This window comes from Gobio gobio (assembly GCF_949357685.1).
Source record: "Gobio gobio genome assembly, chromosome: 19".
Classification (NCBI taxonomy): domain Eukaryota; kingdom Metazoa; phylum Chordata; class Actinopteri; order Cypriniformes; family Gobionidae; genus Gobio; species Gobio gobio.
The window spans coordinates 14,055,674-14,083,544 of record NC_137112.1 but is presented as its reverse complement, the minus strand read 5'-3'; the positions used below and the strand labels follow the sequence as shown (position 1 = coordinate 14,083,544).

At 39.1% G+C, this 27,871-nt stretch overlaps 1 protein-coding gene across 3 annotated transcripts in view; it reads right to left on the bottom strand.

Moving 5' to 3' along the window:
- The window catches only part of ankrd52b (ankyrin repeat domain 52b), a 67,405-nt gene that overhangs the window by 23,182 nt on the left and 16,352 nt on the right, over positions 1-27,871 (bottom strand). For 2 of the 3 annotated variants that reach the window (XM_079843919.1, XM_079843921.1), the window contains exons 14-20: positions 25,754-25,894; positions 22,997-23,056; positions 21,459-21,570; positions 19,753-19,824; positions 16,648-16,849; positions 9,955-10,042; positions 4,277-4,394 (exon numbers count right to left, since the gene is read on the bottom strand). In XM_079843919.1, coding sequence (XP_079700045.1) covers positions 4,277-4,394; positions 9,955-10,042; positions 16,648-16,849; positions 19,753-19,824; positions 21,459-21,570; positions 22,997-23,056; positions 25,754-25,894 — 793 coding nt within the window. The remainder of the gene's footprint in view (positions 1-4,276; positions 4,395-9,954; positions 10,043-16,647; positions 16,850-19,752; positions 19,825-21,458; positions 21,571-22,996; positions 23,057-25,753; positions 25,895-27,871) is intronic. The other variant, XM_079843920.1, reaches the window with a different exon arrangement.

Sequence of the window (27,871 nt, the reverse complement as noted above, 5' to 3'; positions counted from 1 at the left end):
TGCACCCACTGTGAGCGGACAAGGTGTCAGTATGCTCATCAGGAGATGTTTGAGTCATAAATGGTAAAATAAAAAGGCTATTGTTACGTTTATTTTTGGGAAAAAGTTGCATATAGCCCCTTTAATGTTTATTACTTGGCCCGCCCGATCGGTGGATATAACCATGAACCGTGCATCACTAACACACACTCACGCACGCACACGCACAAGCCTCATTGCGGAGTCAGACAAATCAGCAAAATCAAAACTTCCGCGATTGTATTTTTCCTTCAAATAGCAAGTCAAAAGAGTGAACAACGCACATCAAGAAAGGAATGTTATTTCACTATTTAAGATACGCCGGTGATACGTTTTGGTAGCCCATCTGGAAAACACATAGCCCCGGGACGTTGGGCTTTGCGAGTCCTGGCCCATATGTCCAAATCTGATCACGAATCGCAATGAACCAACAACACCTCAAATAAAGGATTCTCTAGCCTGTGACAGCGTGCTAAGTTATATTCAGTTAGACACATACACATAATCAATAGATATTAGGGATGCAACAATACAGTTAGTCCACGGTTCAATACATACCTCGGTTTTTACCCACGGTTTTCGGTTCGGTTCGGTTCTGATGGCTTGTCACATACATTTTTTGCTATTCTATTCTTAGGCGACAGGAACCGCAAGAGGTTAAAGAGAAAAAAGACTATTTTTTTTATTGCAATACTCTTTCTTTATTTTACTTAAAACTTTACTTAAAAAAAACCCTTGTACACATTCCTAGTGTATTGGATAATATAAAATAAATATATATAAAGATTTACACTGGCAGCTCAGAGCTGTACAGCAGCATTTAAGTATGAAATTGAATGAATAAATGTAAAAATAAAACACTTCATAGACTTCACTATAAAATATACATTGATTCTTAGCTACTGTATTAGTTTTTAAGTCAAGAGCAGTGATTGATTTTCTCTGTCTTTTGTTGTTGTATTAACATTAAAGGGATATTTCACTCAAAACTGAAAATTATGTCATCGAGAAATGAATACAGGTTTGAAACAATATTAGAGTGAGTAAATAATGACACAATTTTATAGGTGAACTGTCCCTTTAAGGACCGCGCGTTCACTGGCTGCGCTGCTGTCAGTTAAAGACCTCTACACATCTAATATACAGACAAGATTGCGATTTTACTTTCACTTTAGACATAACCGACTGTGTTTATGTTAACCTTGTGTGTATTTTACAGTATTAACGCAATAAGACGACTACTTAGTTCAGTATTCACGTGTTTGACAGGCTTTTAGTGCGCGCGCTTTGAAAAGCGCATGTTAAAACCGTGCACGCGAATGAAACCGGCAAGGCTTTAAAACGCATGCAAATAATGAACTTTCGTGATTGTGAATAACTATTGTGTTCCGTGAGTATAACTCTACCACTAACGTGTGATGAGAATGTATGTCGCGCTGTTCAGTATTGGGATGGAGGCAAATTATAGAATTTGTAGAAAAATAATTAATTAAATGCGAAACCGAAAAAAACGCAATTCACAAGCGCGTATTGAACCGTGAATTCCGTACCGAACGGTTCAATATTATATTGAGAATTGTGACATCCCTAATAGATATCAAATGATCTGTAACAATGCAATACTATCAACATATAAAAAAAAAAACGTTTAAAAAAAAGCGTTCGTCTTCTTCTGTTGAGGCGGTGTTTCACCACACTCTAGACACATTCTGAGATCTCTCATTTGCTGGGCCTGGTGTCTATAAAAGCTTTCCTTTGACTAACAAGGAAGTTTTCAGCTCCGAAACGTACAGGATATTCTTATATTACCATGAACTTTTATATATATATATAAAAAGCTCATGGGAAAGTTGATTTCTTAATTCATGAACCCTTTAAGTGATCTGTTCACAGTGCATTTACCTGGCACTTCTGTGTGAATCTCAAGTGAGATTGGATCGTAAATCCGATCACAGAAATCACCGGTGTAAAGGGAGCCAGTGTTTCCCCCTTCATTCCTTTGACTCCTATAATTAGGGCACATGTGTTGAACCGTCCGCACTACAGAGCTGAGATCTGCTGACATCTTCACCACATTTAAGCCAAAGTGTCCCACTAAGCTAAGTTCGGAAATGATTTCAACCCGCAATATATGTTGCCAAATGTGAAACATAGAAGGGCTGTTAAAATGGAAAGGGTGTCTAGTAGGATTAGTTTGTTGCAATGATTGGTTTGCAGGGCTGTGTAAAGACCAGGGCCGTCACCACCATAGACATCGAGGGGGACAAATCCCATCGTATAATTAGAAATGGCTGTCCCCCAATATTTGATATTGCTGATGCTGCTCTGCTGTACACCATTACACACATCTCTGTTTGTTGCTAGGATGACAAACGTAAAATGTTAAATGGCTGGTCTGCCTCAGCGGTCTAACAGCGCTCGTCACTGTCAGAATGAGAGAGATGCCCAATCAAATCAAAGAAGGCGGGGCTTACTGTTACAGTTATAGCAGTGAAAGAGTGCGTTGTAAGATGTAAGTAGCTAAACATTTAATATTTGACTGTTTTAAGATAAAAACGTGCAGTGACCAACAGTAACATCAGGTGATGCAAACTACATGACATTTTTTGAAAGTTCACCATTTTGAATTGAAACTAAGGCTGTCAAACGATTATTTGCATCCAAAATAAAAGTTTGTTTTTACATAATATATGTGTGTGTACTGTGTATATGTATTATGTATATTTGAATACACACACATACATGTATATTTATACAAACACACACACACACACACACACACATGTATATTTAAGAAATATTTGCATGTATATACAGTATAAATATACTGTACATGCTTGATTCATTATATCGACTGGAGGCATTCGAAAACGGTACAACTCAACTGTTTAACTCTAGGGGAGTTGGAAAATTAGCCTATTTTTTTAAAAAAGTGGAGTGTTCCTTTAAGTCCAGTTTCTAATAATATTACACATTTGTTAATTGGAAATTAAACAGTGAAGCTCTGAGCTTTAATTAATATGCAGATAAAATAAACTTTTATTAACAGCAGTAATGAGCAAAAACTCAAAAATGACGATCGTGTTGGTAAGTACTCAGTGTATCCTTAAATAATTTTTTACAACACCAAAGATTGTTTACACTCATCTTCTTCTTCTACTTCTTCCAGTGTGAGTGCAGTTGAGTGCTGTTGACAACTATGTGGTGCTCCGTTGCTCTGATTGGTTGTAGGTCTATCCAATTGAGTGCATTTTCTTTCCTGGTTCGGTTGAAACACGCCTCATAATCACAGCCCAATGGAGCAGCATCAGACTCATATTCTGACTAGAATTGAGTATGACGACGTGAGGTTAACTTTTTTTCAAATTTTTCAAATTAAGGTGTGGAAATGGCTAACAAGTCAATAAGTGCTCCTCTGCTGCCATCTACTGGCTATAGTGGTCATTTCATGGCTTTTTAAAATAAAAGTGGCCTACACCTTTAAACTTTTAGTTTTACAAATCATCACATTAAAAATAAATAACATTATAATTGGATAATATTTAGAGGTTTGAAGTGCTGGAAAAAGTGTGAAGCTAGCGCTGCGCTGTCTATTATTGCTATGAGCTGATCATTTTATTTTATTTTTATAAAGCAGAAAGAAAAGAACAAAATTCTAGGTCTAATTCTAGTTGGGAAATAATCGTTTTGGGACTATTTGCAAACAATATTTGCATTAATTTGCGTCAAATATATTATTAGTCCCGAGATTCTTCGCATTAGTGAATGAATACATAGATCTGCTGGTGACATTTGAATTCCTAAGTGGTCTGCTGTTAGAATTTTTGCAAACCATGTCAAAGGTTCTGGGTTCTAATTCGCTCTCATATAGTTTTTTTTCTTCTTCATTAAAATCAAAGATGTTCATCAATGATTGTATATTAAGAGCAGGGACACGTTTGTGTGCATTGTTTTCTAATTTCACCGGAAAGAATAAAGTCTCTCTCCGCAACAGCATTAAACGATATATTGCGCTGTTAGACCGAGACAAACCAGACTAAAATGTAACTTTTAAACCTTTTTGTCATCCTAACAACAACATTTAGAACGCAACATAATGAAGTGCAGCAGAGCAGTGCAAGAATTTCTAATATTGGGGGGGACAATTTGTCCATTTCTAATTATTGGGGGGGACTCAATGTCTATGGTGGTTACGGCCCTGGTGTAAATATTCAGATAAACAAATCAAACACATGCATAGCATAGCGTACAAACTTACTGCGCGATGTAACGCAGTGTGGCTTCTTCTGTCTCCAGTATCTGGTTTACTTCCTCTCTCAAGCAGCATGTGGACACAGTCAATGTGACCGCCCAGTGTAGCCAACATCAATGGAGTCCTACAGATACCAGATAGCAATACTTCAAACAATGCAAAAAAGGAAACCGAGAGAGAAAGATGGGGGGAAACAATATAACATTAATACGGCTAAATTCACACCATTTTCTGATCAAGCATATTATTGAACTTTGTCATCATATAGGAGAATGAGCTTGAATGTGCAATGTAGTGTTTATTTACAGCAGCACTGTGTAATTGTAATTTAGGTCACTTAACCATTTGACACAATTTACTTAACTTTAACCCATTCTAAGGCTCCAGACTATTATCAGAGAGCAGTGGCGCTCAGTTCTACAGATGGAGGCGCCAGCAGCTGATTTGGTGGCGCTGAAGGAAAATGTATCATAAAAAAATTAATTAAATTGTAAAATTACTATTCTTTTGAGTTTTTTTGTTAATAAATGCAGTTACTAATAATATTACATGTTTGTTTATTGGAAATTTATATTTATAGCTTGAATTGATATGCAGATAAAATTACTTTTATTGACAACAGTAATTAGCAAAAACCTCATTTACATATGGAAAATGTCAATATTCTACTCTTATTAAATGTCCCATTGTTCTTCTGTAGTCTCGCACTGAACTAACTGACAGCTTCGGTAATAATAAAAGGAGCTCTTTACTTGTTTTCTGTGTAATTCAGTCACAATTTGAAGAAAAGCTTTTGTTTTGAGACTTTGTGACTTCCTACTTTTTTCCATATATTAAAGGTGCAGCGTGTAGTATTTATGACGATCTATTGGCAGAAATGCAAAATAAAATTTTCAGTGGTGTATAAAGACCTTACATAATGAACCGTTATGTTTGTATTACCTTAGAATGAGCCATTTCTATCTACACACACCGCGGGTCCCCTTACAGTGAAGTCGCAATTTTGCAGCATCATGTTTCTACTAGGGCTGAACGATATGGACAAAATTTCATATCTCGATTTTCATGCCAGATATCTCGATATCGATACAATACGATATGACTACGTGTTCGGTGAAAACCAGAATCTGAATTAAAATGTGTTTGATTTAAGCCTACATTTCAAAAATTTGTGTCAGGAAATGTATTGTTTTTAAGCCTTTCGCACGTACGATCACACAGGTGTAATCAGTCTAGGCTAGTCCCTGGAGCGTATGATCAAGTGCATCACATGATCAACTGCTAAACTCAAATGTTGAATTTAGCCAGAGACAGGCGCGCTCAGAGCTGTCATATATCACAACTTTTCAGTGTTTTCAACCACATACTGTTCATTTTAGGTTTCAAACATATAAATTCACAACAGACATATATGTTTGAAACACAAGTACAAGTAAAATACACACTGATGTCTATGGAAGAGGTAATAATAATCATTTCCATTATAATTCGACACGTTTTATTCATATCAGATACACATTGTGTAAGTAACTTCAATGTTTACTCTATTCTATTCCCAGTTCACCAGCCACTTACTTTTAAGTATTTCGGGAGAAGTGGATGAATTCACGTGTTGTAAACAGAGGTTGTAAATCCAACAGATCCGATTCTCTGAACTGCGTCTGCGGCACAAACTAACACGGCGGCGCCCATCGCGCATACAGCTCAACTAACGCGATCATTATAAAGGTGTTTAAACAACAATATACTTCCACTTGCATGTATTTGACAATTGGAATATCAGAAAAACTGATGTTTGTTGTGACTGCCAGAGTTGTATGCAGGGCGAGCGCGGAGAGGGGAAATCTATATCGTCTATATCGTTGCTTTTTTCGATAGTAATATCTTGAAAGTTCATATCTAGATATAGATACGATAACGATATATCGTTCAGCCCTAGTTTCTACAGTAGCTCTAAACGGACAAACTTCTCTACAGAGCACTAGCTATTCTCTGCTGTCTCAGACGACGACATCTTTGTTCTGTGTCGGCCACCGTAGCTTCTCTATGTGCTTCGAAGCGGAGGGGTGAGCGGTGAACGGTTGCAATTCACAACCTCACCACTAGATGCCGCTAAAATGTTCACACTGCACCTTTAAAGAGTGGAAATGGCTAATAAGTCAATAAGTGCTCCTTTGCTGCCATCTACTGTTTATAGTGGTAATTTCATGCCTTTAATAATTAACATGACAGTAAATCATGTGGTGTTACTACAGTAAATCATGTGGTGCTACTACAGTAAATCATGTGGTGTTACTACAGTAAATCATGTGGTGTTACTACAGTAAATCATGTGGTGTCACTACAGTAAATCATGTGGTGTCACTACAGTAAATCATGTGGTGTCACTACAGTAAATCATGTGGTGTCACTACAGTAAATCATGTGGCGTCACTATAGTAAATCATGTGGTGTCACTACAGTAAATCATGTGGTGTCACTACAGTAAATCATGTGGGGTTACTACAGTAAATCATGTGGTGTTACTACAGTAAATCATGTGGTGTCACTACAGTAAATCATGTGGCGTTACTACAGTAAATCATGTGGTGTTACTACAGTAAATCATGTGGTGTCACTACAGTAAATCATGTGGTGTTACTACAGTAAATCATGTGGTGTCACCACAGTAAATCATGTGGTGTTACTACAGTAAATCATGTGGTGTTACTACAGTAAATCATGTGGTCCTACTACAGTAAATCATGTGGTGTTACTACAGTAAATCAAGTGGTGTTACTACAGTAAATCATGTGGGGTTACTACAGTAAATCATGTGGTGTTACTACAGTAAATCATGTGGTGTTACTACAGTAAATCATGTGGTGTTACTACAGTAAATCATGTGGTGTCACTACAGTAAATCATGTGGTGTTACTACAGTAAATCATGTGTTGTTACTACAGTAAATCATGTGGTGTTACTACAGTAAATCATGTGGTGTTACTACAGTAAATCATGTGGGGTTACTGCAGTAAATCATGTGGTGTTACTACAGTAAATCATGTGGTGTTACTACAGTAAATTACTACAGTAAATCATGTGGTGTTACTACAGTAAATCATGTGGTGTTACTACAGTAAATCATGTGGTGTTACTACAGTAAATCATGTGGTGTCACTACAGTAAATCATGTGGGGTTACTACAGTAAATCATGTGGTGTTACTACAGTAAATCATGTGGTGTTACTACAGTAAATCATGTGGGGTTACTACAGTAAATCATGTGGTGTTACTACAGTAAATCATGTGGTGTTACTACAGTAAATCATGTGGTGTCACTACAGTAAATCATGTGGTGTTACTACAGTAAATCATGTGTTGTTACTACAGTAAATCATGTGGTGTTACTACAGTAAATCATGTGGTGTTACTACAGTAAATCATGTGGGGTTACTGCAGTAAATCATGTGGTGTTACTACAGTAAATCATGTGGTGTTACTACAGTAAATTACTACAGTAAATCATGTGGTGTTACTACAGTAAATCATGTGGTGTTACTACAGTAAATCATGTGGTGTCACTACAGTAAATCATGTGGGGTTACTACAGTAAATCATGTGGTGTTACTACAGTAAATCATGTGGTGTTACTACAGTAAATCATGTGGGGTTACTACAGTAAATCATGTGGTGTTACTACAGTAAATCATGTGGTGTTACTACAGTAAATCATGTGGGGTTACTGCAGTAAATCATGTGGTGTTACTACAGTAAATCATGTGGTGTTACTACAGTAAATTACTACAGTAAATCATGTGGTGTTACTACAGTAAATCATGTGGTGTCACTACAGTAAATCATGTGGTGTTACTACAGTAAATCATGTGGTGTTTCTACAGTAAATCATGTGGTGTTACTACAGTAAATCATGTGGTGTTACTGCAGTAAATCATGTGGTGTTACTACAGTAAATCATGTGGTGTTACTACAGTAAATCATGTGGTGTTTCTACAGTAAATCATGTGGTGTTACTACAGTAAATCATGTGGTGTTACTACAGTAAATCATGTGGTGTTACTACAGTAAATCATGTGGTGTTTCTACAGTAAATCATGTGGTGTTTCTACAGTAAATCATGTGGTGTTACTACAGTAAATCATGTGGTCCTACTACAGTAAATCATGTGGTGTTACTACAGTAAATCATGTGGTGTCACTACAGTAAATCATGTGGTGTTACTACAGTAAATCATGTGGTGTCACTACAGTAAATCATGTGGTGTCACTACAGTAAATCATGTGGTGTCACTACAGTAAATCATGTGGTGTCACTACAGTAAATCATGTGGTGTCACTACAGTAAATCATGTGGTGTTACTACAGTAAATCATGTGGTGTCACCACAGTAAATCATGTGGTGTTACTACAGTAAATCATGTGGTGTTACTACAGTAAATCATGTGGTCCTACTACAGTAAATCATGTGGTGTTACTACAGTAAATCAAGTGGTGTTACTACAGTAAATCATGTGGGGTTACTACAGTAAATCATGTGGTGTTACTACAGTAAATCATGTGGTGTTACTACAGTAAATCATGTGGTGTCACTACAGTAAATCATGTGGTGTCACTACAGTAAATCATGTGGTGTTACTACAGTAAATCATGTGTTGTTACTACAGTAAATCATGTGGTGTTACTACAGTAAATCATGTGGTGTTACTACAGTAAATCATGTGGGGTTACTGCAGTAAATCATGTGGTGTTACTACAGTAAATCATGTGGTGTTACTACAGTAAATTACTACAGTAAATCATGTGGTGTTACTACAGTAAATCATGTGGTGTTACTACAGTAAATCATGTGGTGTCACTACAGTAAATCATGTGGGGTTACTACAGTAAATCATGTGGTGTTACTACAGTAAATCATGTGGTGTTACTACAGTAAATCATGTGGGGTTACTACAGTAAATCATGTGGTGTTACTACAGTAAATCATGTGGTGTTACTACAGTAAATCATGTGGGGTTACTGCAGTAAATCATGTGGTGTTACTACAGTAAATCATGTGGTGTTACTACAGTAAATTACTACAGTAAATCATGTGGTGTTACTACAGTAAATCATGTGGTGTCACTACAGTAAATCATGTGGTGTTACTACAGTAAATCATGTGGTGTTTCTACAGTAAATCATGTGGTGTTACTACAGTAAATCATGTGGTGTTACTGCAGTAAATCATGTGGTGTTACTACAGTAAATCATGTGGTGTTACTACAGTAAATCATGTGGTGTTACTACAGTAAATCATGTGGTGTTTCTACAGTAAATCATGTGGTGTTACTACAGTAAATCATGTGGTGTTACTACAGTAAATCATGTGGTGTTACTACAGTAAATCATGTGGTGTTACTACAGTAAATCATGTGGTGTTACTACAGTAAATCATGTGGTGTTACTACAGTAAATCATGTGGCAACACAGCTCGAATTTAGTGACTGCTGTGCATGTTTTCACCAAAACATGGCTGCATTAAATGGGCTATAGTAATACAGAGGTCGCTGATATACAGGACTATTTAGGTAAATTTCTTTTGAACTTGTTAAAAGCCTTGACCGATTCTCTGCTGAATTTTAAAACATGTAAATGCATTGTATGAACATACTATATCATTTAAACAAATGTTGAAATGGCACTTACTGTCCATCTATGTCCATGAGGTCAATTATGTCATTTTTTTCAGCTCTTTTCAACAGCATGAGCAGGCAGTCAGTTTGACCATTGGCAGCTAAGAGAATAAATCAATAGATTATTTTTTTGTACAAATGTATCGTTTTAAACCATCCCACAACAGCAATTATTTAGGCCTAAATGATCATTAAAGGGGTCCTATTATGCTCTTTTATGAAGTCTTGATTTCGTTTTTCAAATATTTTACATTATTATAGCTCCTATCTCCCCAGTCTGGGTGGAACAAGATTTTATTGAAGCCCCTCCTTCCAAAATAAGAAAAGTGCTGTGATTGGTTAGCTGACCCAGTGTGTTGTGATTGGCAGAGCTTATCACGTGTCAGGAAAATGTCCCGCCACTTCATAACCGGTCTACTCCGATGTAAATATGAACAAATGACGTAAATTTCAAAGCAATTCAAGCCCGATTCAGACTCTGACAATGTTCCACAGGACGTTTCAGGTGTGACGTTTTTGTAATTTTCTTATAGATACAATGTTATCCACCATTTAATCATATTTGAAAAAACTGTGAAAAACAGAAAACTGTGGTAATACAAACTTTTTCCGGGGTGGAAAAAACAGCGAAAACTATTTTCTCTAGCGCAGCTTGAAGTCCCCATGAAATCATAATAGAAGTTCTGTGGCTTTTAGTATGAATATGTTAGTCTTACTGTTATCTATAAGCTAGTGTGCTCAAAAACAATGACAAAATTCACATTTAGAAGATTAATGATACCAAAATCACTGTCTCTTACTTCAGCCAATATGGATAAATGATTTTGATGACATCACTCTGCACTTCTGCTTCTCATCAGATTTTCTGTCCAATCAAATACTATCTAGAATCTGAAGCCCTACATTATAAACAGACGCTGAAGCTGCGCTTGAAATCAGTCACTTGTTCACACATTTACTATTTTCTACGTGGTGAATGGCACATGGTGCACTATATAGGGGATAGGGAAGGATTCAGACAGTGCAGTATATAAGGGAAAGGGAGCGATTCAGACAGGGCTCTATATAAGGGATAGGGAGCGATTCAGACAGGGCTCTATATAGGGGATAGGTAACGATTCAGACAGTGCACTATATAGGGGATAGGTAACGATTCAGACAGTGCACTATATAAGGGATAGGGAGCGATTCAGACAGGGCTCTATATAGGGGATAGGTAACGATTCAGACAGTGCACTATATAGGGGATAGGTAACGATTCAGACAGTGCACTATATAAGGGATAGGGAGCGATTCAGACAGGGCTCTATATAGGGGATAGGTAACGATTCAGACAGGGCTCTATATAGGGGATAGGTAACGATTCAGACAGGGCTCTATATAGGGGATAGGTAACGATTCAGACAGTGCACTATATAGGGGATAGGGAGTGATTCAGACAGTGCACTATATAAGGGATAGGGAGCGATTCAGACAGGGCTCTATATAGGGGATAGGTAACGATTCAGACAGTGCACTATATAAGGGATAGGGAATTATTCAGACAGTGCACTATATAGGGGATAGGGAAGGATTCAGACAGTGCAGTATATAAGGGATAGGGAGCGATTCAGACAGGGCTCTATATAAGGGATAGGGAGCGATTCAGACAGGGCTCTATATAGGGGATAGGTAACGATTCAGACAGTGCACTATATAGGGGATAGGGAATTATTCAGACAGTGCACTATATAGGGGATAGGGAAGGATTCAGACAGTGCAGTATATAAGGGATAGGGAGCGATTCAGACAGGGCTCTATATAAGGGATAGGGAGCGATTCAGACAGGGCTCTATATAGGGGATAGGTAACGATTCAGACAGTGCACTATATAGGGGATAGGGAGTGATTCAGACAGTGCACTATATAAGGGATAGGGAGCGATTCAGACAGGGCTCTATATAGGGGATAGGTAACGATTCAGACAGTGCACTATATAAGGGATAGGGAATTATTCAGACAGTGCACTATATAGGGGATAGGGAAGGATTCAGACAGTGCAGTATATAAGGGATAGGGAGCGATTCAGACAGGGCTCTATATAAGGGATAGGGAGCGATTCAGACAGGGCTCTATATAGGGGATAGGGAGTGATTCAGACAGTGCACTATATAAGGGATAGGGAGCGATTCAGACAGGGCTCTATATAGGGGATAGGTAACGATTCAGACAGTGCACTATATAAGGGATAGGGAATTATTCAGACAGTGCACTATATAGGGGATAGGGAAGGATTCAGACAGTGCAGTATATAAGGGATAGGGAGCGATTCAGACAGGGCTCTATATAAGGGATAGGGAGCGATTCAGACAGGGCTCTATATAGGGGATAGGTAACGATTCAGACAGTGCACTATATAGGGGATAGGGAATTATTCAGACAGTGCACTATATAGGGGATAGGGAAGGATTCAGACAGTGCAGTATATAAGGGATAGGGTGCGATTCAGACAGGGCTCTATATAAGGGATAGGGAGCGATTCAGACAGGGCTCTATATAGGGGATAGGTAACGATTCAGACAGTGCACTATATAGGGGATAGGGAGTGATTCAGACAGTGCACTATATAAGGGATAGGGAGCGATTCAGACAGGGCTCTATATAGGGGATAGGTAACGATTCAGACAGTGCACTATATAAGGGATAGGGAATTATTCAGACAGTGCACTATATAGGGGATAGGGAAGGATTCAGACAGTGCAGTATATAAGGGATAGGGAGCGATTCAGACAGGGCTCTATATAAGGGATAGGGAGCGATTCAGACAGGGCTCTATATAGGGGATAGGTAACGATTCAGACAGTGCACTATATAGGGGATAGGGAGTGATTCAGACAGTGCACTATATAAGGGATAGGGAGCGATTCAGACAGGGCTCTATATAGGGGATAGGTAACGATTCAGACAGTGCACTATATAAGGGATAGGGAATTATTCAGACAGTGCACTATAGGGGATAGGGAACGATTCAGACAGTGCACTATATAGGGGATAGGGAACGATCAGACAGTGTACTATATAGGGGATAGGGAATGATCAGACAGTGCACTATATAAGGGATAGGGAACGATCAGACAGTGCACTATAAAGGGGATAGGGAACGATCAGACCGTGCACTATATAGGGGATAGTGAATGAGTCAGACAGTGCACTATATAGGGGATAGGGAACGATCAGACAGTGCACTATATAAGGGATAGGGAATTATTCAGACAGTGCACTATATAGGGGATAGGGAAGGATTCAGACAGTGCAGTATATAAGGGATAGGGAGCGATTCAGACAGGGCTCTATATAAGGGATAGGGAGCGATTCAGACAGGGCTCTATATAGGGGATAGGTAACGATTCAGACAGTGTACTATATAGGGGATAGGGAGTGATTCAGACAGTGCACTATATAAGGGATAGGGAGCGATTCAGACAGGGCTCTATATAGGGGATAGGTAACGATTCAGACAGTGCACTATATAAGGGATAGGGAATTATTCAGACAGTGCACTATAGGGGATAGGGAACGATTCAGACAGTGCACTATATAGGGGATAGGGAACGATCAGACAGTGTACTATATAGGGGATAGGGAATGATCAGACAGTGCACTATATAAGGGATAGGGAACGATCAGACAGTGCACTATAAAGGGGATAGGGAACGATCAGACCGTGCACTATATAGGGGATAGTGAATGAGTCAGACAGTGCACTATATAGGGGATAGGGAACGATCAGACAGTGCACTATATAAGGGATAGGGAACGATCAGAAAGTGCACACAGTGCACTATATAAGGGATAGGGAATGATCAGACCATGCACTATATAGGGAATAGGGAACGATCAGACAGTGCACTATATAAGGGATAGGGAACGATCAGACAGTGCACTATATAAGGGATAGGGAACGATCAGACAGTGCACTATATAAGGGATAGGGAACGATCAGACAGTGCACTATATAAGGGATAGGGAACGATCAGACAGTGCACTATATAAGGGATAGGGAATGATCAGACAGTGCAGTATATAAGGGATAGGGAACAATCAGACAGTGCACTATATAAGGGATAGAGAACGATCAGACAGTGCACTATATAAGGGATAGAGAACGATCAGACAGTGCACTATATAAGGGATAGGGAACGATTCAGACAGTGGTATATATATAAGGGATAGGGAGCGATTCAGACAGTGCATTATATAGGGGATAGGGCGCGATTCAGACAGTGCACTATATAGGGTATGATGTTACGCAGTGCCTCAAAATAGTCCCAGCACGGTCCCTGTGCAAGCAGGTTGTCATGTTGGTTATGTTTACGGAAGTTAGCCTATTTTCGGGCGCTGCGTAATATCATTGCACCCATGGTACGGCCGCAAAGTTCCTTTATTATTATAACGCAGGAATGAGAGTATAGTACCTAGCCATATCGGCCTAGAAAATCGCAACTTTTCGTTTTCCGTCGGTTTTAGTACACAATGTGACTACAGAAGAGTCAAGTTTTAAATAGGAAAAATATCGAAACTCTTTGGTCATTTTTTTGAGCGAGATGCTAACGGTCTAATCAGATTCAATGATCTATGCTAAGCTATGCTAAAAGTGCTACCGCTAGACATGGAGATCGGCTGAATGGATTTGAAAACAGTAAAACTCAACTGTTTAACACTAGGGGAGTTGGAAAATGAGCCTATTTTCAAAATAAGTGGTGTGTTCCTTAAAAGTGAAAATTCAACGGCATTTGCTCATCTCTCATTCGGCAAGAATCCAAATATGCCTCCATATTTTCCATGAAATGTTAGGTTGCTAAACATGTTAGATTGCTGATGTTATTCATCATGTAAACAAGGCTTTGTACTTCACTCGTGTTCCAATATCCACGGAAAACAGCTTCACATGTGCAAAAAATGTGGTAGGGCGCTGGGCACGCTGATTTTACAGCAGAACATTTCCTTTGAGAAATAATTTAGAGTAGTGTAACTTTTATGTTAAATTGACTGCATTTTAGTTTGATGATGAATAGTTGAAATGTCAAGACAACAACGCTAGAACTGATATGTTGTGTGCACGCGCGATACAATGCATTAGAGTGTTACAAAAACGGGCATCACACAGTTTTTTCTTTTGTTAATATGTTATTTCAGTGCTAAATGCCAAGTTTTGTGTGGAAACGGCCACACACACAGTTTTCTGTCGTGCGTTCATTTCATAAATGAGGCCCACTGTCTTTACTGATTGAACTTTTAACAATCCTTATGTGGCGTTCACACCACCATGAAATTCGCTTCATTCGCGTGTGACATTCAGGGCTACACAACAGATGCGAATTTGCGCCATGGGAGGGGCTTCTGCCAGGCGGCTCGTCTCGTTGAGAAATGGCTGACATGGGCTGTGTTTACACTTCTTTTTAGTTAAAATCTACTGTTAATGTGTGACAAAACATAATTTTAAGACTTTTTCAGTCGATAATGTAGTTGTTTAAAGCTCAAATCTGTGGTTTATTTATAAAAAGAGTGCCTATTTGAACATTTTATCTGGCGTTTTCGCTCCAGCTCCAGCGGATCAGCGGCACTCAGCGCTCGTCAACGCCGGCGAGAGCAACCTTTCCTCGGCCAGTCCTTCTGACGTCTGCCGCTGGCTCTGATGTCTCTGTGGTGTGTCTCGAGCTATAATTCGTCTTGTAACGGCCGATCTTTGGTCTTATGGATCTATAATTTGTTCCCTGGCAAATCGTTTAGGCTGAGGGCAAAGTGAAGTTTCATTACTTTTTTATTTTTAGGCTATAACTGTACGTTACAGTTGTAGCCTACTAGCACTGACATTGAATGTTTGACTGAATTGTTTGCTTTATTTCATGTATAGCTTATTATACCTTTTACTTATACTTTTGTATTATTGATCATACATAAACTTGCATTTAACAAAAAGAGACTGGGTTGTGTTTCATGTCATTTAATGTTATCACAGTGATAATCATATTGTCTGAACCAGATATTAATATATAGATTTTCTCCTCATTGTTGTCACTACTAGAGCAAGCTAGTCAAAACGCTCAATTCGCACATCCGCATTCACACGAATCGCGCCATTCGCGCCGCCTCATTCGCGCGAATCGCGCCGCAGAATGCCGTTTCGCGTCTCTGCATTGACTTAACATGTAAATCACTCGCGCGAATCGCGTCATTCGCGTCCAGAATTTTACACTATGTATTTTTTTTTTTGTTTTATGTACATCTGCTCACCTGTCTAATAAAAAACATGCAAAAGAACGGCATCTCTGTCAAGTCAAAGTTTGTTGCGAAGCTCTCGCCATCTCGAAAACACCACGTCGACACTGGTCCTGTTTTGATTTCTCACTTGGTCCATAATGTTTGAAAGAAACTACAACAGCGGCCGCTGGACGTTACGCTGTTGTCCACGTCTGTTGCCATGGTTTCTACAGCAGTAAAACCAGAAACCGAGGGTAACGTGGATATGACGCCATTGACAGGCGACTCCCTCACACGTCCCGGTTCCTTAGTTAAAATAGCAATTTTCTCACGATTTACAAATATTTGGAAACATTTGGGATATTGTAAGTACTGAACTGAACAAAATATATTACACTGGCCTAGTGGTTTTTGGATATTTTACTGCAAAAATCTTACATATTGCACCTTTAATATCCATACACACCTGAAGCATGCAGGGGTGTCCTCCGGTGCATGCTCTCCCTGATGGCATATGAGGCCCCCTGAAGCAGCAGCAGCTCCACACAGGGGCTGTGACCTCTCAGAGCAGCCATATACAGAGCCGTATGACCCCTGGAATCTTGCAAGTCGACATTAACCAGTGTTTCAGAGAGCACCTGCAGAGCTTCAGTGTGACCGTTATACGCCTGACAAGAACAATTGATCAGGATTGGGCAAAATTCATAACTTAAAGGGTTAGTACAGCTCCAGTGGGTTAATAAAGGCCTACAGAAGTGAAGGAAAAAAAAATCCATATAACTATAATCACTGGCTTCCGGTAAAGGCTGTACACAAGTCTAGTTCCGGCGGAAGAGTGACCTCTGACCTGACACATGACGTGGTGCAGGTATGACATTACTTTGTATTCCAAATCGTGAAGCAAGTTACATTTTAGCACTTCCGGTTCCCTCGTCTCCCATCCCAAAGTCAATGTTTTTTTTTTAATGGGATTTTGTTTAACCATCTGGTCCTCATCGGTCAAAAATGACCAAAACATTTTACTTTTGAATTATAATTTTTTTGCTTTATCGGAATGTGATGACACTTGGTGATTTTTGTCGCATTAGCTATGTGAACACAAAAAAATAATGGAGATGATGCGGATGAGTTAAAGGGTTGGAAAAAAATTGTCACACTTGGCTCCTTCACAGTCAAAAATGACCGACATAGGAAATGAATGGGAAATACGCAAAAATACGAAAACTCAAGAGAATCTTTTGTTGATACAAACCACTAATCAGCCATGATACGCACACAAATTAACTGGTGTGGCTGTAACAATATGGTAAAAATGATCCAAAAGACTCAAATAAGAGGTTAAAATCAGATCAGACCCAGATTTATTAAGCTGTGATCAAACATTTTTTGTTAAATTTCTATTGAATTTGTATGTTATGTGTAACAAAATATTCTCCTCTCTTTTCAGGTTTGAAAGTAGTCAAATTAATGCAAAAACTGATACTTCAAATCAACATAAAAACATAAAAAAATCTAAACCTTGATAAAAAGTAGTCTTTGAGAATGTCTAAGTATAAATACAAATCCACAACTTAATAAAAATAAGTATTTATGTCTAAAAACACTAGAGAATTTATAAGACACTTTATATAGAGCTTTATAGTAATCTAGTGGTCCCACCAGGGAATTACATTAAGTTTTTTCTTTTTTTACTCCCACCAGATGGCACTAATCTACCTTCAAAAAATTATATATATTTTTTTGATTTATTCATTTATTTATTAGGGAAAAAAGTATATAATTTTCAATGTGTCACATGTTTAGTCTGTTTCAGTTGTGTTTTTGCATATGTCACATGTTCCTTTGTTCTGTTTCCCGCCACTTGTTTGTTTCCATGGTTACCGTCATTATGAGTTCATCTGTACAGCTGTGTTTAGTTAATTATCTCATTTCTGTTTGCTATTTTAGTTCCTCCCTGTTCCTTCATTCTTTGTCCGGTAACCGTTCTGTTAGAGTGTTTTCAGTGTTGTTCTTCCATGTGTTCCTGAGAGTTTAAATTAAAGTTTATGTTTAATTCGTGCTCTTCTGATTCTTCAGTTTGTTCCAGCATGACACACTGTGACACAATGAAGAAAAATAGCTAATAATTTTATAAATATTGCATAGTATCATAAAATACCCTCACAATTCCAAATAATAATCAAGAAATATTATTGAACAAAAATATATGACATTGGTTTTCCAGGGGGGTAAAAAAGCTAAATTTTAAGGCTTCGGTCACTTTTGACCGCGAAGGAGCCAAGTGTGAGCCCTAAACGAAGAGGACCAGAGATGGCTGAAATAAGGTCAGTGGTGCACACGAGCTCAAGACACTTTCACGTTTTATTCTACGACATAAAACACATCAGTATTACCCCACTCGTAATTTCTTGAAGTTGTTACGTGTCTTGAAATAGGTGGTTGCTCACAAGTGGCTAAATGGGATTAAACGTCATCGCGCCGAACAGGTAACCTCAGTCCGCTTTTACAGCCTAATTATGCTCATAATTGTGCTCTTATAAACTAGTCTAACTTAGTCTAACTTAACCGCTCTGGGAAAATGTTTTGAGATAAAACTGAAAGAGTTGTTGGAAGTTTAGTGATGGTGACAATGAAGTCAAGCGGCCGTGGTGTAGTTCGTTAACAGTCTACCTTTAGCTTTTTACTTCTGGCGACTGCATTTAGGCTTCAGAATTAACAAAAGTTGGGTTCATCTGTGATAATGATCTTGATTGACAGAACATGTAAGTATCATAAACGTTTGTTGATCACAAAGCTTGTTTTTTGCGATACCGCAAACTGCCGGTTGGCCTACACATCACACCTGTACCACTATTGATGAACGCGGAAGCGCAGAGGATAGATCAAAACAAAACGCCGTTCATGAATTAGGAGTCTAAAATTTGATTTTGTCAGATTGTTGTTTGAACCACGAGAGGCGTTGACTCTAACCTGAGCTTATGCTACTCCTACATCCGACGTCATGCGTCGGGGCAGAGGTCACTCTTCCACTGGAACTTGCATATGGCCGACTTTTATAATGGATGGATGCACTTTTTTGGGCTTCAAAATCTCAGGTACCATTCACTGACATTATAAAGCTTGGAAGAGCCAGGATATTATTACTCCGATTGTATTCGTCTGAAAGAAGAATGTCACACACCTAGGATGACTTGAGGGTGAGTAAATTATGGGATGATTTCACTTTTTGGGGTGAACTATCCCTTTAAGAAATGTCTAGCAATTAATACTGGATTACAATGCAAAGAAATTCAACAGGCAATGTCTTAATTTTTTCAAGCAATGGCAATTTTGCCAAACTTACCTTTTCAAGTTAAAAAACAAATACGTGTAGCAGTTATTTGAATTTCAGTTAACTTTAATTCTACTTAAATTCACATTCAAATTGCAATACGGACTTCATTAGAGAGAGAGAGAGAGAGAGAGAAAGAGAGAGAGAGAGAGAGAGAGAGAGAGAGAGAGAGAGAGAGAGAGAGAGAGAGAGAGAGAGAGAGAGAAGGAAAGAGCGAAGACTAGAATACTGAATACTCACCGCTAAGTGTAAAGGGCTCACAGGAATGCAACTCTCCAGATCCTCCACACATTTGAAAGACATTTCTATTAACTAATAAAAAGAAAAATACATTGCCAGTTCACTGAAAAGTGAAATATTTGATCAAAGTAAAGAATGCAATGTAGGCTATTCCGCATTGAGTTTAAGGTGCCACAACAGTTCCTCAGAAAAGTATTTTGGGTGCTTAAAGGGTTTGTTCACCCAAAAATGTCAATTCTGTCATTAATTCCTCTCCCTCATGTCGTTCCAAAACCGTAAGACGTTCGTTCATCTTCAGAACACAAATGAAGATATTTCTGATGAAATCAGAGAGCTCGAAAATGAACTCTTTCAAGGTCCAGAAAGGAAGTAAAGACATCGATAAAATAGTCCATGTGACTCCAGTGGTTCAACCTTAATGTTATGAAGCGACAAGAATATTTTTTGTGCGGAAAAACAAACAAAAATAATGACTTTATTCAACAATTTCTGTGTCCGTCTCCTATGCTGTTGCAGCGCAGCGCTTCCTAGCTCTACGTCAGAACGCCGGCTCACCATTGGCTAGTTCCTGCATCAGCATCACACGCATGCGATCTGAAGCTCACGTGAACAGCTTCAGCCAATGGTAAGTCACCGCTCTGCTGTAGCGCTTCGAAAGTGTTGCACTGTATTTACAGCGTAAACTGTGGAGACCGGCACAGACGTGAAGAGATTGTTGCACACTAAAAGTATTCTTTTAGCTTCATAACATTAAGGTTGAACCACTGGAGTCACATGGACTATTTTAATGATGTCTTAACTTCCTTTCTGGACCTTGAAAGTGTTAATTGAATAGGTGTTTCCAGGAGGGGTAAGAGAGCTCTCGGACTTCATCAGAAATATCTTCATTTGTGTTCTGAAGATGAACGAAGGTCTTACAAGTTTGGATTGGAATGAATTAAGAGTTATCCAGGGATAATGCCATGGTGTGTGTGTGTGTGTGTGTGCGCGCATGTTTGTGACTCTTTAGCTCCGCCCACTTCACGCCTCCACAAGCTCGGCTGTTTTCAGAAAGAATCGGTACAGCGTATCTGTCTTTTATAAATATGATAAAACTAAAAACTCTTGGGATATATGAAGGATGCAATACTACTCTATAGATACTCAAGATTAACATGAGACTGGCAGAAACGGTGTGTGTTATGGACCCTTTAAACTATTTTAATGCACCATGTGGGGGCAAAGAATAACCAGAGAATGGTTTAATGCCCAGCTAGCCCTGGATTATCCCACTTATACCATGATCATTTGCCTTCACTGACAACTTAAAGCTGTTATTGATGTTTGCAGTGCAATATTTGACCGGAAGGGTAAAATTTACGGTTCTTTTCATCAGTTACGGCTTGTGTGTGTGTGCTTCAATGAAAACAGCGCATTAATACAAAACTGTGATTAAACTGACTTGGAACTACCTGTGCATTAAATGGTTTTATTGCACACCTTCCAGCCAATCAGAATCGAGTATTCAGACAGACCATGGTATAAGTTTATTTGTTATATAATGTATTCAATATAATTCAGGTGTTTTCCACTAGACATAATTGGCAGGAGGGAAAACATCAAAATTAAGCCAACTGAAAGATAAATTCTACTCACATGTCCCATAATTCCCATAATATATGGTATGACATGATATGAGTATTGGCAAATCTTTTGGTTTGATTTACCAATTTTAGGTTGAGTTTGTCGCCACGGGCAGCTGCGTAGTGGACTGGACTGAAGCCTTTACTGTCACGCAGCGTTGGATCAGCACCGCTGTCCAAAAGAAACTCCAAACACCTGTACGAACACATAACACATAAAGGGTCAGGTAGTGTTAAACGGATAGCTCACCCAAAAATGTAAATTCTGTCATTAATTCCTCTCCCTCGTGTCATTCCAAACCGTAAGACCTTCGTTCATCTTCAGAACACAAATTTAATTTGCAAGGTGTGCAATAAAACCATTTAATGCACAGGTAGTTCCAAGTCAGTTTAATCACAGTTTTGTATTAATGCGCTGTTTTCATTGAAGCACACACACACAAGCCGTAACTGATGAAAAGAACCGTAAATTTTACCCTTCCGGTCAAATATTGCACTGCAAACATCAATAACAGCTTTAAGTTGTCAGTGAAGGCAAATGATCATGGTATAAGTGGGATAATCCAGGGCTAGCTGGGCATTAAACCATTCTCTGGTTATTCTTTGCCCCCACATGGTGCATTAAAATAGTGCTCGGAACTGCACCAAGAATTTCACCTGCTGTTGCACTTGTGTACATGGCTGTGTGACAATAAAGTGATTTGATTTGATTTGATTTGATTTGATTTGATTGCTTTAGATATTTTTGATGAAATCCGAGAGCTCTCTGACCCCTCCATAGACAGCAATGTAATTAACACTTTCAAGGTTCAGAAAGGAAGTAAATGGTAAATGGTAAATGGACTGCATTTATATAGCGCTTTAAACAGACCTACGGCCATCCAAAGCGCTTTACATTTTGCCTCACATTCACCCATTCACACACTCATTCATACACCGACGGCGGTGTCAGCCATGCAAGGCGCCATCCAGCTCGTCGGGAGCAGCTGGGGTTAGGTGTCTTGCTCATGGACACCTCGACACTTGGTCAGGTGGAACCGGGGATTGAACCACCAAACTTCTGGCTTGTAGACAACCTACATGAACCACTGAGCCACTGCCGCCCCCCACTGAGTAAAGAAGTAAAGACATCGATAAAATAGTCCATGTGACTCCAGTGGTTCAACCTTAATTTTATGAAGTGAAAACATACCAAAATAATGACTTTATTCAACAATTTCGGTCTAGCTTGTGTCAGTCTCCGGGAGCTGCAACGGAAACCTGGAGACTGGCACAGGCTAGACCGAAATTGTTGAATAAAGTCATTATTTTTGTTTGTTTTTGCACACTAAAAGTATTCTTAAGGTTGAACCACTGGAGTCACATGGACTATTTTATCGATGTCTTTACTTCCTTTCTGAACCTTGAAAGTGTTAATTACATTTCTGTCTATGGAGGAGTCAGAGAGCTCTTGGATTTCATCAAAAATATCTTCATTTGTGTTCTGAAGATGAACGAAGGTCTTACAGTTTGGACATGAGGGAGACGAATTAATGACAGAATTTTCATTTTTGAATGAACTAACCCTTTAAGCTTACTTATAGCCAGTCATTTTAGTTTCAAATCTCAAAAGAATGCTTTACCACAGAGCCTCCTCGTCATTATCACTGCTGGATTGTTTGTCAGGACAGTTGCGCTCAACTCTACAGGGAGAAAACATAAAGATAAGCCATATTTGAAATTAGTTAAATAAATAGATATGAATTGCTATTGGTATATATATACACCGATCAGGCATTACATTATGATCTAATATTGTGTTGGTCCCCCTTTTGCGGCCAAAACAGCCCTGACCCGTCGAGGCATGGACCACACTAGACCCCTGAAGGTGTGCTGTGGTATCTGGCACCAAGATGTTAGCAGCTGAACCTTTAAGTCCTGTACGTTGCGAGGTGGGGCCTCCATGGATCGGACTTGTTTGTTCAGATGCTCGATTGGACTGAGATCTGGGGAATTTGGAGGGCAAGTCAACACCTCAAACTCATTTTTGTGCTCCTCAAACCATTCCCATTTTTGCTTTGTGGCAATGGACGGGTCAGCATGGGCACCCTGACTGGTCTGCGGCTATTTGAGCAATTTGAGCTACAGTAGCTCGTCTGTTTGATCGGACCACACGGGCCAGCCTTCGCTCCCCACGTGCATCAATGAGCCTTGGCCGCCCATGACCCTGTCGCCGGTTCACCACTGTTCCTTTCTTGGAGCACTTTTGATAGATACTGACCACTGCAGACCGGGAACACCCCACAAGAGCTGCAGTTTTGGAGATGCTCTGACTAGCCATCGTCGTCTAGCCATCACAATTTGGCCCTTGTCAAACTCACTTAAATCCTTGCGCTTGCCCATTTTTCCTGCTTCTAACACATCAACTTTGAGGACAAAATGTTCACTTGCTGCCTAATATATCCCACCCACTAACAGGTGCCGTGAGGAAGAGATAATCAGTGTTATTCACTTCACCTGTCAGTGCTCATAATGTTATGCCTGATCTGTGTATATGGCCCCGTCCACACAAAGTCAGAGCTTTCCCTATCCAATCTTTTTTTTCCCTCGTTTCAAGAAATATCTGCGTATACAGTTCACGCAAAAATGAAAATGAGCTCATAATTTCAATCAGAGTTACATAAAATAAATATCCAGACTCTTCCAAACTTTATAATGGGAGAGAATGGAGCCTGAGTATTGTTAATTCACATAAACCATTTTGAATAAGGGTCTTTGTTCTCAGCTTCATTTCTCTTTATGAGTTTACCTGATGCGTACATTTCTCAATATCACTTTTTCTCAATCACACTTTTGATATGATGTCAAAAAAAGCCCATCAAACACTGCTTTATTAAAACGTTTGAATAAATATTAACAAATTACTGTACATTACAATAATGCTATTTAGTTTTAATGTTTCTTTTCTGCAACAGCAGCAGTTCAGCCTACTGTAATGACCATCATGCTTCTTAAAGAGGACCTATTACGCTTTTTTCCATCTTCATCTCTCTTTGGTGTGTAATGTTGCTGTTTGAGCATGAAAAAACTCTGCAAATTCCAGTTCTTCTCTATATCAGTGTCACTGTTTCTGAACTCCCTGAAACGCCTCCATTGTAGTCTTGAGTTTTCTTCCGGGAATGATCACGTCACAATATTCCTCATTTAAATAATTCATTTGCAGAATAAAGGGACTGGGCCTGGTTGAGTTAATTGGCAGTGTGTTGAAACTGGCGGTTGTGGTAAGGAACAGGAAATTTCCCAAACATGTTTGGCAGACTGGGAAGAGAGGAGCTGCAACAATTTTAGTAGAGCCCAAAAACAAATTCAAGACTTTAAAAAAGGGCATAATATGGTCTCTTTAATATTTATGAGCCAAGCACGGTGCGATGAGGTTGCAATGATGATTCTGTAAAACAACAGTAATTGTTACATTTTTTCAGCTTTGATACCAACTTACTACAACTGTCATTAAATGAGCTGAGGACCCAAAAGCAGAGGACAATTTAAAAGAGTTTACTGAACAGAAAGAGGCGCAGGGCAGCGAATGAGAACAGAGCTGAACAGGACTAAGCAAGACACAACAAGACTGGACTCAACTAGAGAACAGGTTAGCAGCTAAAATAATCTAGCAAAGAAACAACCGAGAGGACAGGAATAACTAGTAAAGATCATCAACGTAAAGGAGAGGCAAGTGGCAAGAGGCGTCCGGTCGCACTGATTGCGGAGTGCGTTTAGATGAGATGAGCCACTATGTGAAGGGTGAATAACCAAAACAAAAGAAAGAGAACAGACTTGCCGAGATAAAACCTAGGCACTGACGATACGAGATGCACTGCCAGCTCAGTCTGGCCATTGGTCTCTGGATGAATCCCAATGACATATGGGTGGAGCACCAATCTGATGGCAGAATTACCTCCATAAGTTGAAGACAAATTAGGGTCCCTCTGCCACAGTCTACCTGTCAGAGACCCGAGCCATCCACTTAAACGATTAGCTCACTTCCGAATTAAAATTTCCTGATAATTTACTCCTCCCATGTCATGCAGGCTGTTTTCAGTCGAAAAGAAATGACATTTTTTTAGGAAAACATTCCAGGATTTTTCTCCATATAGCGGACTTCAACGGGAACCAATGGGTGGAAGGTCCAAATTGCAGTTTCAATGCAGCTTCAAATGGCTCTACACAGGCTCTCTACTTATCTAGCGAAACAATCTGTAATTTTCAATCAGGCTGTGAATACTAATGTACATGTGATTTGGAAAATCGAAACTCGTTTTTGGAAAAAGGCTGTAACATGACAAAATGTGTAAAAAGCGAAGCGCTGTGAATACTTTCTGGATGCACTGTAAGTTTTATACCTGTGTGAGGTTTGGGCAGCAGCTGCGTAGTGCAGAGGACTGCATCCATTTACATCCAGTTCATTAACATCAGCTCCAGCTTTCACCAGAGCCACTGTACACAGATATGAGCCATTCACTGATGTATAGTGCAATGGAGACCTGCAAAGAATCAAATGAAAGTTTCTGCAATTTCATTGACCATTTTAAAAAGATCATATTCCCTGGTTTGTATTAAAGGGGACATATTATGCCCCTTTTTTTCACAAGATGTAATATAAATCTCTGGTGTCCCCAGAATGTGTCTGTGAAGTTTCAGTTCAAAATACTCCCCAGATCATTTATTATAGCTTGTTAAATTTGCCCCCCTTTTAGGGTGTGAGCAAAAACGCACCCTTTAAATGCAAATGAGCTGCTGAAGAGCGCAGATCCTTTACAAGAGCTTTGGATACAACGTCAACAACAAAACAGGCGAAACTCACTCAGCTAAAATGTCAGAAATAACCAGTTGTGGAGCAGCCGTACATGTTTGAGTCAGAGTCGGACACAGATGAGAAACTCAGGAAGAGGTTGACACTTTTAGACGCACATGGTTAGTGGATCATTTATGTGGGGTTAGTTGTTACGTTGACTCAACTCATCAACTAACATGTACTGTCATCTAAAAATTGTTGTATAGGAGCTCGCGTGGGAACGCAACACGTCCGTCACCCGATATACCCATATACAATGCATAATAAATGCGCGTTTATGAATTACACAGTTCTTGTAGGATTTGGATCACTTTGATCCAAAAAATCTGGATTAAACTGATCCCATCAGAAGGGTGGATTCAGCGTGGATTTCATGCCCAAAATGTAATGAAAACTTAAAAAATTTATCAAATAATACTATATTTGGATCATGCAGTATCTTACAAGATATCCTTTTATTCAAAAGGTTTTAATTTTATCTGTTCATCCGTCAGGCTACAGTGATTAGGTAGGCTTTAACTTATTCAGCCTTTCAGTATAGGCCTACAGCAAAGTAGAAAGAGTTTGGCCTTATAAAATAATCCCCCAAACAGCTGTTAAAATTGAGCAAAAACAATACATTTTATTCTGTCACTAATTGATATATATATATTCACTACAATCGAAAATATTTTTGTTTTTAGAATATTTATTAGTGATGCATGCAATGATTACAGAATAACCCAAAAAATGCAAAGAATGGCAATCACTGATTTTTGAAATCCAAAACAAATCCAAATCAGAAATAGTGTCTAACTATTGCGTCCCTTGTTGCACGTCCTGTTTGGTCGTTCTGGCAGAATGCAGGAGGTTGGTTAGGGTCTCCAAGGGGCTCAGGTGCATCATTGTCAGCACAGAGAGGGACATTGCGCTTAATAGCGATGTTGTGCAGGACAATACAGGCAAGGGTTTTTCTTGTTTTTAGTTTTTTTTTTTAAATGTGTGTGTTTTCATTTCAAATAAAAATAAACTTATATTGACCCCACACTGGCTATTCTACTTGTTGCTCTTTACATATCTATAGTTCTACATTGTGATTTCCTATCCTGTTTGAGCACTGGTTATCCAGCACTGGTTATCCAGATTTGGTGATCCTAAAAAGTTCCTATCCGGATCAGATTGATCTAATCCGATGTTGCTTTAAAAAACTGGCTCCAAAAGTAAGCTGGATTACGTGATCACGGATCGCAAAAAAAGGATTACTAAATCCGGATCAATTTTATCCGGATTAAACCTTTTGAAAAACCGGGCCCAGAACATTAGTAATGTTTTTGGCACACACTCTAGCGCTGATACAGCGAGTAAACAGAAATGGTGTCTCAGTGCTTCTCACTCAGGGCGTGTCTATGCTAAAAGGGCCAATCATCAACAGTCATGGGTGGGGTTTCCCTACTCTTACGTGGGAGTAGAGGGAAATATGAAACAGCGCGTTATGAGAGATTGATAATGATTGATGGGGATTATAAAAAAGTATTGGGTGGGTTTTTACCACTATAGACTGGTTGTTTACACACACTGTGGACACACATCTGTGTTCAAATTTTGCATAATATGTCCCCTTTAATTACATAAACGCTCTTTGAAATATCCTTAAACTGTGCTGGGATAATGCCGATCATCACGTTTT